General features: G+C 33.2%; 1 protein-coding gene and 1 pseudogene across 1 annotated transcript; both read right to left on the bottom strand.

Annotated features, from left to right (window-relative positions):
• Nucleotides 1–77: 77 nt before the first annotated feature.
• LOC105158142 (non-specific phospholipase C6) lies at nt 78–2,573 on the bottom strand. Its single transcript, XM_011074782.3, has 3 exons — nt 1,211–2,573; nt 723–899; nt 78–573 (listed from the first exon to the last, which is right to left on the bottom strand). Exons 1-3 carry the CDS (start codon nt 2,277–2,279, stop codon nt 275–277), a joined length of 1,545 nt encoding a protein of 514 aa, XP_011073084.1. The 5' UTR covers nt 2,280–2,573; the 3' UTR covers nt 78–274.
• Nucleotides 2,574–10,255: 7,682 nt separating this feature from the next.
• Nucleotides 10,256–12,001, bottom strand: LOC105158485 (putative UDP-rhamnose:rhamnosyltransferase 1 pseudogene; annotated as a pseudogene).
• Between the last annotated feature and the right edge of the window lie 716 nt (nt 12,002–12,717).

Genomic DNA, 12,717 nt, shown 5'->3' with positions numbered 1-12,717 from the left:
CCTAAGATTATCTCAAGAAGAGTTGATAACCTTACCATGATCTTCTACATTAACATGACATTCAAACAATAGCAGGCTGAAAACTCAAAGCTCCCATGTAGATGATCATGGAAAATATTAATTCACTTGATCATGAGTGCAACGAAACCAACATCTCAAGCTTTTCTAGATACAAGATATGAGTTTAGAGAACTACACAGCCAAAGAATTACTATATATATATAGACATGAAAGGAATGGCTCACAAAACTGGAGATCAGTTGAGGGAATTAACTTAGTTGTGGATGGAGGACCTGGTAGTTAGAGAAGAGCGCATGTCGACAATGGCAGACGGATCCGCTCCCAATTTGCTAGCCTCTTTGCTTGCCCTTATGAACCTTGAGACGGCACCTCTTACGTATTCATGGGCTTCCTTAACATTCATCTTCTTCCCCGTTTCACCCGGGAAGCTGCTCAAGAAATGATCGCCGTTGAGAACAGCAGCCAATTGCACCACCTCGTTCTGAAACTCGGACAAGCCCCTATTTTCATCAGTTCCTGTCTTTCTTAAAGGGACCACCTCAGGTAAAACCTCTGCAAATGATTAAGGTTTTATGACAGTTCAGTGTTTGAAAGAGAATGGCATATATATAAATATTGGGGCTAATGGTCAAAACTAAGATGTTATATAATGCAAATTTCCAAAACTTTTAGTGCTTTATGAGTTAAGGATATATGAATACCAGGACAATCAGTTCTTGGGGAGGTTAATTGACCGACAACATGCTCAAACGTTCCAGCCCAAGCATCTCTATGAGTCAAGAAGTGGGAGGAGAGGTTGAACATCTTCTTTATGGTTGCTGGGATGGAGGAGTGCTCGTACTCAGAATTTGGCGATGGCCCTTTTGGCCTGCTTATCACTACATAGGAAAAGAGCAAATATGTCATGATCAAGCCATATATACAAGATGGTGGGACAGACTGCGGTGCTAGCAAGTCGATAAGCCCTTAGTATAAACCTTCTTTATTCACAACAAGATCATCTCTAATCTCTGTAACAGAGTCTCTCTGTGATTTAAGAACACATAAAGATGACAAACAATCAAGTTTAGTACGTCTTTATCACCAAATCCAGACAATTCCAAGACTAAGAATCAGTTTACCAAGACACATAATAAGCATCCAAATTAACCAAAATTTCGTCATATAACCAAACTCAAATCAAGCTCACCAGTTCCTTTCTTGATCCATGGAGATACCATAATAGTGGGCACACGAACACCGAGCCTATCAAACTTAAAGAAATAAGGTGCTGGTCCAGTGTTCCCATCCGGATTCGGGACATTAACATATGGTGTTTGTACATGATCATAGAATCCACCATGTTCATCATATGTAATCACTAAAAGTGTCTCATTCCACTGAGGACTTGCCCTCAATGTCTCATAAACCTCTTTCACCAACTTTTGCCCATTCGCAACATCATGGGAAGGATGATCATCGTTTGCAGGCAATCCCGTCAAATCAAAGTACCTCGGCTCGATTACAGTCAAGCTAGGCAACTTGCCATTCCTAGCATCTTTCTTGAACTTCAAATCATACTGATGGAACTTGAAAATGTACTTCAACTTCCTCAAATTCCTATAGAACAACGTGGTGGGAACGTTTTGGAAATAGATACCGAAATCCAAACCATTTTCGTGAAGCGAATCAAATATGGTGTGCTGTGGGTACCCTGTGGCCAACTGCCTCTTCACATGGCTTGTTGATCCATGAGAAGTAGCAGAATACACAAACAGCCTATTGGGCTGTGTCGGCCCTGGAATTGAAGAAAACCATCTATCAAACACCGCGAATTCACTAACTAAAGCAGCATAAATCGGCACATTTTCAGGCCTAAATCCCTTCATAACAGTTTGTGATAAATTCTCCGACATGGTTAACGCTTGCTCCACAAATCCAGACATTGAAGGGAAGGAGGAAGAACCAAAAACCTGTTTCTCCACATCTTCAAAGGAGTGGCCGGGGTCTGGATCCACATACTCAGCATCATCAGAGAAACAGATCATTTCTGCAACAATTTTACTATCTCCCTTGGCTGAAACCGAATTGCATTCCTTTCCCGTGACCCCATTGATTGAAGGGTTCACAGATTTCTTCATCCATCCAAGCATGTGATCAAACGATCTGTTCTCCAACACCAATACCACAATAGTCTTGATGGGCTGCTGGTGCTGCTGCTCAAATGTTTGTGAGAAAACACTCGAAAGTATCAGAAAAATCAAGAAAATAGCCCTCATTGTTCTTGATTCTGAAGAGATGGGCCTTCACCAATGGCTTCAACTCAAGCTGGGCTTGTCTTTAGTTTTGTTTTTCCCCCACTTTCTTTCTCTTCCCGTGAAGGCAATGAAGGTGGCGGGCGGTGGCAGATACAACAATGGACCAATCAATGGCGTCCAATAAAGAACAATTTTCGTTTGTCTGTTCTCTGTGTGGAGGAAATTGGCGCAAAGTATAATACAACACTGTACTGAAAATGCAACAGCTGCTTGCTGCGTTTTACTCTGCTTACCTATTCAGTGATCACAGGTTGCCATTTTAGATATGTTTGGATTCATTTTCGATTATATACTATTTCAATTATATTTTTTTATATATGTTTTTTTGGATATGACTTAAATTTCAGGTAGTTCCTTCTATCAAGTTGTTTCGTAACAAAAAAAAATTCTACAAAAATAATAATTCAAATATATTTTTATTCTATCGAGTCTTTTCATATGAATTTAATAGTTTTCGATATTGCAAATGAATAAATTATTCTCATATAATAAAAAACATAGTATATTTAAGAAGGTAAATTACTTCATTATAAAAACACAGGGGACAAGTTGCTGCATTTTAAGAAATATTAGGAGGTAAATTGTATTTTTTTTCATAAGGGGTTAGTTGCGCATAATATCATGGGGAGTTGCTTGTATTTTTCCTCATAAGAAACTAACACAAAAATATTAATCCAAATATATTTTTATTTTTATATAAAATTTAATTACAACCATAAAATTGTATTTAAAAATATTCAAAGTTAAAAAAAAAAAAAAAAACTAAAGATGGTTGGAAGAAAAACCTAAGTAGGAAAAAGTAAAGTGGGAATTGCTCGGATTGAATTTTTTATTTAGAATCATATTACATCTTCTACTTTATTAAATATACACACGCTACAAATGCAAAATAACTACCATGTATTTTATTTAAAAATATATATATATATATATAATGTGTTTATATTAAATAAAACAGAATATTCAATCAAATCTAAACTATATAGTAAGGAAGAACATCTTTTCGACATCTCTATTTTTTGGAAAAATACAATTTATCCCCTGTGTTAACGAAAATGCAAGTCACCTCCTTGTAATTTAAAAAATGATGTAATTCACCTTCCTTTGCATTTTTCCATTAACACAAGGGTAAATTGCATTTTACCCCTATTTTTTTTTTTTTTTTAGATATTTAATTTGATTTCTTTATTTATTCATCTAACTTCTAACTACTGCATTATTTTTTTTATAGTTTTTTTCTTTAGTTTTCAAGCATCTTTTGTGTCATTATTTTTTTGTAAATTTAATACTAGCTTATTATTTTATATATACTATTAAACAATAAAAATTTTATAAATATTATTTTAAATAATATTATAAATTTACAAATTAGGTATGTCACAAAATTGTAAATAATTTATTTTAAATTTACAAATTAGGTATGTCACAAAATTGTAAATAATTTATTTTAAATAGTATTTATGAAAGTTACATGTATAAAAGTGTGCCATAATTTACTAGTTTATAAATAAAAAATTCAATCCAAGAATAAAGAGACAGAATATGAAAAGAGTTGAAAAGAAAGATAGTGAATGAGTGGGTGATGTGAAAGTGAAACGTGTCTGTAACTCCCACTCTCTTCACCAAATCCGGTTTTGATTTTCTAGCATTTTAAAGAGGGATAGAAGATCTTTATTTTAATGGTTAAATTGAGATTTAATGAATACGTTCTAAATTATAAATGTTGGGCGTAATCCCATAAGAAACAGCTCAAAAACTTGTCTTAATCAATTATTACAGAAATCGTGAATTTTACAATTCTTATAATATACAAATCGATTTGCAAATTAATCAATAATAAAGTGGCAAAAATTATAAGAACAAAAAATAAGATATAGCAATAAATAGCTCAGGAAGCCAAAATCCGAGGAGGCAAGCACACGGTCACCAAAGGCCGGCAACCTAGTCATGGTTTCTCAAAATTCCAACCAAGAGACCACCAAGGTATTATTCATAAAGAACCAAATTCAGCCACAAAGATAAAAAATCATAGAGATCTTAGCAGGCTTTTAGGTTTTTCTCGTAGGTGAGTTATGTCTCATTTTTCTATATAAGAGGAAGAAGGAGATGAAGGCGGTAGAAGAGGTTTCCAAAGCCATTGGAAACAAAATGAGGGAAACAAGAGGAAGAAGGAAGAGAAGCCAAGGAGTCGGCGCAACAGAGAAGTAGAAGAAGACGAGAGAAAGCGGCCAAATGAATTACGATTAGGGTAGGCATAGTTAAATATTAAGTTACTGGTCGGGTAGGGTTGAAAAATGCTTAGTGGGCCGAGCTGCATGTGGAAATAAAAAACCATCCAATTGAGAGGGCCTGGAGGACTTGGGCCTACCTTAAAGGTTATGGGCCATAATTTTAACATTCTCCACCTTGAATCAAGACACATAAAGGGAATCAGGCCTAAAGCCGGATCCGGCTATCATCATAGCCAATAGTCTCTTGGAAGGTACTTGCAAAACAAAGAGAGATACAAGTACATATATGGGCTAAAAGAATTCATCCTAAATTTAGAATTTGAAGACAAGTTTTGAATTTTTCAAAAGGTAAACATTTGGTTCCCTTATCTGCAGGGTTTAACTTGATTTTTATCTTTTCTAAGTTGATTATTTTTTTTCCAACTATATCCCTTATAAAATGATATCTAACATCAATATGCTTTGTTCTATCATGAAAAATAGGGTTTTTACAAAATTGAATTTCAAATTGACTGTCAGAAAATACTGTTACTTTTTTCTTTTAGGAAACTTATTTCTTCTACTAAATCTTTTAACCAAATTGCTTCTTTAAAGGCTTTTGTAGTGGCAATATACTCCGTCTCAGTAGTAGATAATGCAACATTATGCTGGAGTTGAGATTCCAACTTATGCATGAACCACATAAGGTGAATACTATGAAGTTGTTGATTTTCTACTATATCTGTCATTAGCATAATTAGAGTCCACATATCCAATCAATTTAAAACCATCATTACATTTTGAAAAACTTATGTCATAATTCATAGACCCATTCAAGTATCTAAGTAGCCACTTAAAAACATCCCAATGAGGTAAACCAACATTAGACAATGTACTTATTCAAACAACTTAAAGTATAAGCAATGTCAGGCCTAGTACTAACCATCAAGAACATAACGGTGCCAATTGCATTAGAATAGGGAATTTTTTCCATTTTCATTTTATCAGTTTCAAACTCAAGACTTTGTTTTTTACTTAACTGAAAATGTGCAGCTAAGGGAACAAAAGTGGGTCTAGAGTTTGACATTGAAAATTTTTCTAACACAGATTTGACATAAAATTCTTGATTTAAGAAAATTGTTGAATTATTCTATTCTACTAATAGATATTCCTAAAATTTTCTTAGCATCACCTAGGTTTTTCATTTTGAAATTTTTGCACAAGTTACTTTGTAAATCCTAGATTTAGTTAAAACATCAATTTTTAGAACTTTTTAGATAAATTCATCCTCTTCCAACAAAACCCAAAGTCTCATCAACATAATGATGCAAATTTATCAAATTCTTTTTCCCCTAAAGTTGACACTTTTCCTCTTAAAAAATAGCATGAGCCATGCATATACTCACTTTTCTATGAAATTTTCCATCAAAAAAAAAATTCTGAAATGGTAAATATAATTAAATCTAATAATAATTAGTGATAGGCGCATAATTGATGCAAATACATAATTTTAAATTATTGTATTTATTTAATTAAATGACGGAAAATGAAAATAAAATGAAAAACTAGCCAAATTAGCAGTTGAAAATTGTACATATATAATTTGAGATATAATATTTTAAAATTGTCATGACAATAATTTTTCTAAAAAGTTCAATACATTTAACACAAAGCAAATTATGTAAATCTTTAAACAGTTATATAAAAAAAATAGAATTGTTAGTGCTTTTTTTTTTTCTTTTCAATATAAAGTCAAAGTGAGGGAATATACGATCCGTGACCATTTAGATGCATGCTTTTTTTTAATTAAAATTAGTAGGAAGGATTTTCATCAAGTTGCATTTATGAAATTGGCTTTTTATTGGCATGTGAACTGATATCTGGACTCTTTGTTGATTCTGTGACATAATGACAACGAAAATGACGGAAGATTAAGGCTAAAATGTCTATTTCTGAAAATTTATAATAGGGAAAAATGCAATTTATCCCTTGTCGTATGAAAAATTAATAAAAATTTTTGTGAAAAATATAATAATAAATTACACCCTATGTTTTTTTGATAGGGGAGGGGATAATTTACTTCATTTCTTGAAACACAGGGAGTTAATTTACTAAGTTTTTTTTTTTTTATAGGGAGGTATTTGCTCATATAACATATGACAGGGGGTAAGTTGCATTTGACCCACTTATTTGAATAAATGTCATAAATTTTATATTTATATTTAAAATTACTTCAATTCCTCATTTTCATCTCCGAACCTTATGATCGTAAAAGTTCATATTTTGTTTCACTCCAATTCCGCGAACAATTTTTCGACGAAAAAAATTACTGAATTCCGATTTATTGAGGGTAAAATGATCAATTAAAAAATTAGATTTCCAAAAGTTTTTGTTGAAAAGCCAACCAAGGGATCGAAATAAAACGAATATGAACTTCATGACAAGGTAAAAAAGAAAAGGGTAAATTTCACTTTAGCCCCTGTATTCTAACACAATCTCATTTCTCCAGCTTGCACTCCTACTTACATTATTGCATAATAATATTCAAATATTAGCAAGTTAAATTATCTACTGAAATAAAAATAAAAAAGTTAATTGTTTTTGCATGTACTTCAATTCTAAAAACCAATTTGAAAACCACAAGCCGAGAGCAGACATCCGATGCACAACCAAAAACGTACGGTTCAGAAATGTCGGGTGATGTGTGTTTGGATTAGTGTCCTCCTTTAACGTGCATGTCTACAGCTTGTCCACAACTTGTCCATGGGCTTCTGGCATGCCGAGGTGATTCCATCGATCCATCGGTCAGAAAGTGGGCGCATGAGGATGTGAGGTGGAGAGACTTTTGATTCGTTTGATTCAGGTGAGAGAAAAAAAATTGGAAAGGAGAGGGAAAAGATAATATTTATTTTTAAGTTGCTCGGTATGATTGGAAGGGGTCTAAATTTCAAATAATTTTCCTTATTTGGTACGAGAAAAACAGGAGAAGAAAAGACTAATTTTGTAATTTTGCTGAATAACCATTCTCTTCACTTTGTATTAGAAAATAAATAAATGAATGTTATACTAATATAATTTTATATATAAAAGATTTAAAAATTTTATGAATAAAAATATTTATCAAATAAGAATAAGAATATTTTTTTATTAATAAAAATATTCATCAAAATGAGTATTATTCATTTATTCTAAACTGTTTAGTTTAAATAAGTAAAATTACTAACAAGATTGTTTACCTGATTGTTGATTCAGTGATTTTGTTATCTTTTATATGGCAATAATGCACGGTATTATCAGAGGGAAGGAGAAAAGAACTGGAGAGTAATTATATATATAGATATATATGGGTGATGGAGTAAATAAAAATAAAACTCCACTCTTTTGTCTTTTTGGCTTTATACTTTCACTTTTTCTTTCAATTTTGAACAAAACAAAATTGAACTCCAGAGGGATTTAACATACATCGAGTTTTACTTCACTTCCATCTCTTTCCCCTAACTAAACACCAAATTATCTCTTACACATTCATTTTTACTTCCACTTTTCTGATACTCCCACTTTTCCTCTAACCAAAGGCACTCTAAGTTATATTTAATTAATCGATTTCGATTAACACTTAAACCAGGAGCACCTATCACCATGGATGGTCGTCTAACAACGGTCCATGTCACCAAAGAGTAAGTGAAATTGTGTGAACCTTAAGGCTACTGACTGCCATATGAGTACGGTTCTTCTATCTGTCATCTTCCAATCTTAGTCCAGGGAATGAAACTGGTCATTGGTTCATATCCTTAACTAAATATTTATGCTTAATATTCTAATTGTGTTTCTCCACTTAATCAATATAGAAAAATATTTTTCTATTTGATCACCCATTGTGGCCATAGACATCCAGATGCACGTCACACATAAGAATGCACAGAAAATCGATATCATCTCATGATATGTGACGAATCTTCTCTTGGAGTTCACCAATCTTCATACATGTTCTGACTGCTCGAGAACAAAATAATAACTACATCAAAACATGGTCATCTTTTATCAGAGCCTAAATACAATTGTCCCATATATGAGATTATGTGAATTCTCAAGTCTGAGGACTAAACCCCATATTATCGGAGCCGAAAAGTTCAAGTTATACCAACCAGGCCACACGGACTTCCATATAACAATTCACTGCAAGTCAGTTCAATCGGCTTGACAAATTTTGTCAATCATCCACTAAAATTGCACTATAGTAGCAACTTAATAAATGATACAAGATACACTAACCACTTACCAAATGTATTAAAAGTGGTTATTTTCCACATAATAATTGAAGAGAGCATACAACACTAATTAACGCATAATTATAAATAAACATTATTGAACCAACATACAGTAAAACCTCTATAAATTAATAAACTCTCTAAAATAATTAAATCTTTCGGTCCGGACTTGGGCCTTTGTAAAAAATCATCAAATTCGATAAGATAATAAGATAATAAGTTTTTGGAAAATTTCTTTATAAATATTAAGTTCCATTAAAACTCTAAATTAATAATTTATAAATATTACATTTATAAATATTATGGTAATTTGCTAAAATATGAAGTTTGTAATGCTTTACGCATTTGATCATTCATGGATGATTTTGCGATGCCTTTTAGATGAGAAGACATAGTTGGGTGTTATGAATTGTTTTATTTTCATATTGAGATTTATATAGTATATGTTTCATTCATCATGCATGAATATATTTAATTGGCTATAATAGTTATTTAAGTGCAATAAATTAATGTAAACATGTATATTTAAGTAATTCCAATGAATTGATACATGCGTCCATGAATATAATAATTAATTGTATACAATGAATTGATATCATACATGAATATATTTAATTAGTTACAAAGAATTGGTTAATGCATTAATATAATCAATGAAACATATATGAATTCATTTATTTTCAGTACATACCAAATTTGTTAAATTTAGAAAGTCACTCTTTTATTAATAAAATATTAATTTATCGATATATCAATATCTCTCTAAATTAATAAAATTTTATAGTTTCAAGATTATTAATTAATAGAGATTTTACTATATATGTTCATAAATAAACCTTTACTGTCCGAAAGTCCCACCGTTGATTGATAAAAAACTTGATTTTTGTTACATTATAAATAATTATTAATGCATGCAATAATCGTATGGATAGAATAATTTGTAAATTTGAGCTCCTTGATGAGCCACATCCTTATGGTGGGCGTACATCTCGATGTGGGAGAGGCAATCTAACGATCACGTTTTGCAATTATGTCGCAACAACCAATTAAAAGACCAGAGAACCTTCCAGTTCCACTTTTCGCTACATCTACAGATTCGACAAGGAAATTTCACAACGTCTTTTTCAACTCTTTAATTTGCAGCCCTTTCATTTCCTTTTATAGTTAGGACCAAGTTGAATATGAGGGTACAGTATTTACGAAAAAAGAAAAAAGAACAAAGCAATTTCGTCAGAATTTTTCTTGATTTTATTTACAGCTAATTATATTTAAAAAAAACAGCTCATATATTTTTTTTTATAATTATATAAACTATCACTGACAATAAAAAAAATAAAAATAGTTTATATAATAATATTATTATTTCTAAAATAATATAAAATTTATATAAATGGTGTTGACGTTCGTATTAATTAGTGGGACGTGTAATTATTCAAAATATAATAATAATTTGGGTAGGGAGAGTATAGGTTAGACTGTTAAACATAATTATGAATTTCATTTATTACAGAAATAGGGAAAGCGAGATGATGCATCCGCATCCACTACGTCCATTCACCCCGAAACTATTGACATGATGATCCATAATATCAGGAACAAAGAATGTATTCAGCTGAATTATGGTTCATGGTTTGTGTTGAAGATTCTCCAGATGCTCAACGAAGTTGTGTAGATACCGGTCGTGTAGTTCTTTGTCTCCGAACATTGCGCTTGTTGCTTTAGCTGTGTCTCTAAGTTTCTGGCCCACGCCGTCGACCATCACCGTTCTGACAGACTCCGCCACAGCGTTTCTTGTGTATGTGCCATCTTGCTCGTTTCTGGGGACTTCCATGCCCACCTGCTTATCACCCAGAACTCTAGCATTCAACCCTTGATCTATCTGAAAGGGCAGCATCACAAGCGGGCGGCCGAACATCAGCCCCTCTACTATAGAACTCCAGCCGCAGTGCGTCAAGAAGGCACCCACCCCATCATGGCCGAGAATCTTCAGCTGAGGTGCCCAATTCTTCCACACAATGCCTCGACCCTTGGTTCTCTCTTCAAACCCTTCCGGAAGCTCGATCGTGGCCGACCCGGCGGGCTTTCTGAGTGCCCAGAGAAAAGGCACCCCGGAGAGTTCTAACCCATGGGCCAATTCACTTATTTGGTCTCTACTCAAAACCACTTCACTTCCAAGTGCAACATACACCACAGACTCTTTGGGGTGGGTGCAAAGCCAATTCTTGATAGAAACCCATGCTTCATTTGTACTGGTGTTGTCTTGCACCTGTGGAGGCATTAGTCCAAGAGGGATCACCTCTTTCTGGTGAAGCTCTTCCAGCAGTTTCAGCCATTTGGGCTCGAACTCATTGCAGTGTCTGATAATCATGGCATTACATCCCGCAATCGCCTTTCCTGCCCGATACGTATCGGAAAACCCCGAAGCGTTCGTTCCAGCTGCGCCCAGAGCCCACTTGGCCTCATAGAGTCTATAAGCGACCTTAGTATCAAAAGTTACCCACTCCGGCGGAGCCAAGAAGTCCTCCTGTCTGCTCCGACCTTCTAGTCCATTAATCAACGCATCTGTAGTTCCAAGGAAAGCCAGGAACCAAGCGTTGAATATGCAGAAAAAGAAGCGTGAAATTCCGAGCCTGGTTGCGATTGGTGCCAACCAGTATGGAGCAAAATCATATATGATAATATCAGCATCAGAGTTTTCCAAGAACCGTGCGACACCATCCTCCATCCCATCATACGCTTTCTTGAGATGCTCGACGTCCTCGGGCCGGACATCCATGGTGGCCTCAGCATTTTCGGGCAGCTCTTCAAGCTTTGGCAATGGAATTTTCACCAAATCTATGGAAGAAACCAAATCGGGAGGAAGTTTCGGGAGGCGGTCAATGTTTCTTGGGGTGGAAATGAAGGTGATTTTATGGCCCTTTTGAGCTATGAATTTGGAGAGTTCAAAGAACGGAATGATATGCCCAAAAGCAAGCCACGGAAACATTACTACATGCAACTTCCTCTCACCATCAAAACCTTTACTTGCCATACTTTTGGCCTCCCAATAACATATTGACCTTCACCCACAGATTGGGTTATATATAGCAAGGGAAATAATTCCAACTCATCATACGGCAAGTACAATATACTCACAGTACAATTAATGTATAATTTAAAAAAAAATTATCAATTACATAACAAGTATACGACACGTACTTTACGATCGATTTAGTTCGACGCGACCCGATTTGAATAAAAATTTTCTATATAACAATTATCTATACATTCAATATAAACAATTATTCTATTAATTTGTAGCACCCCAAAAGGGTATTTTTACTTTGTTTTCTTTGGTTACTGAGTGAGAAATCAAATACATTGTTTATTTAAATAAAAATTGATAGTTATATTTTCTTTTCATTGATTTAGGTTGTTAATTATGTCATATCAAATCATTATTATAAGAATATATTATTGATTTATGAGATTATATAAGATATAAAAATAATAATGATCGAATAAAAATGATAATAAAATATTTTCAATGAGGCTATATATATATATATAAATAATTATGATTTCACTATTATCATTGTTTCAAATTAAAAATAAAATCAGAAGGTCAATTAACAATTTAGAAATAATTATATATAAACAAGATGATATTGACATCTATGAGATTTAAACCTAATTAAACTGTTCAATTTGGACTCGCAATTCAAACAAATTTGGATAGCAGAAACCTAACAACTCCTCCTGTCCACTCATTCCAACTCAAAGAAGATAAAAGGTCAAAAAATTATACCCTGCATTTGAAAAGGATTCCCAAACTTTGTTCAGCATAAAAAAAAGTAATTGAATGATATGATATTTTTATTTTATATCTAAATGAATATGTATATATATTTTTAAATATTTATTATAGTTAATTTTTAAATG

This window comes from Sesamum indicum, linkage group LG3 (genome assembly GCF_026168435.1).
Source record: "Sesamum indicum cultivar Baizhima isolate 11 linkage group LG3, ASM2616843v1, whole genome shotgun sequence".
Taxonomy (NCBI): Eukaryota; Viridiplantae; Streptophyta; class Magnoliopsida; order Lamiales; family Pedaliaceae; genus Sesamum; species Sesamum indicum.
Note: the sequence above shows the minus strand (reverse complement) of the source record. Positions and strands in the feature narration are given on the sequence as shown.

What these genes read in the sequence shown, in the direction of transcription:
- LOC105158142 (XM_011074782.3), bottom strand. Translation starts at nt 2,279, where the DNA reads ATGAGGGCTATTTTCTTGATTTTTCTGATACTTTCGAGTGTTTTCTCA. An exon ending in ATGGATCAAGAAAGGAACTG is followed by an intron (nt 900 to 1,210) that starts GTGAGCTTGATT and finishes TTTCCTATGTAG; the next exon opens with TGATAAGCAGGCCAAAAGGG. An exon ending in CCCAAGAACTGATTGTCCTG is followed by an intron (nt 574 to 722) that starts GTATTCATATAT and finishes AATCATTTGCAG; the next exon opens with AGGTTTTACCTGAGGTGGTC.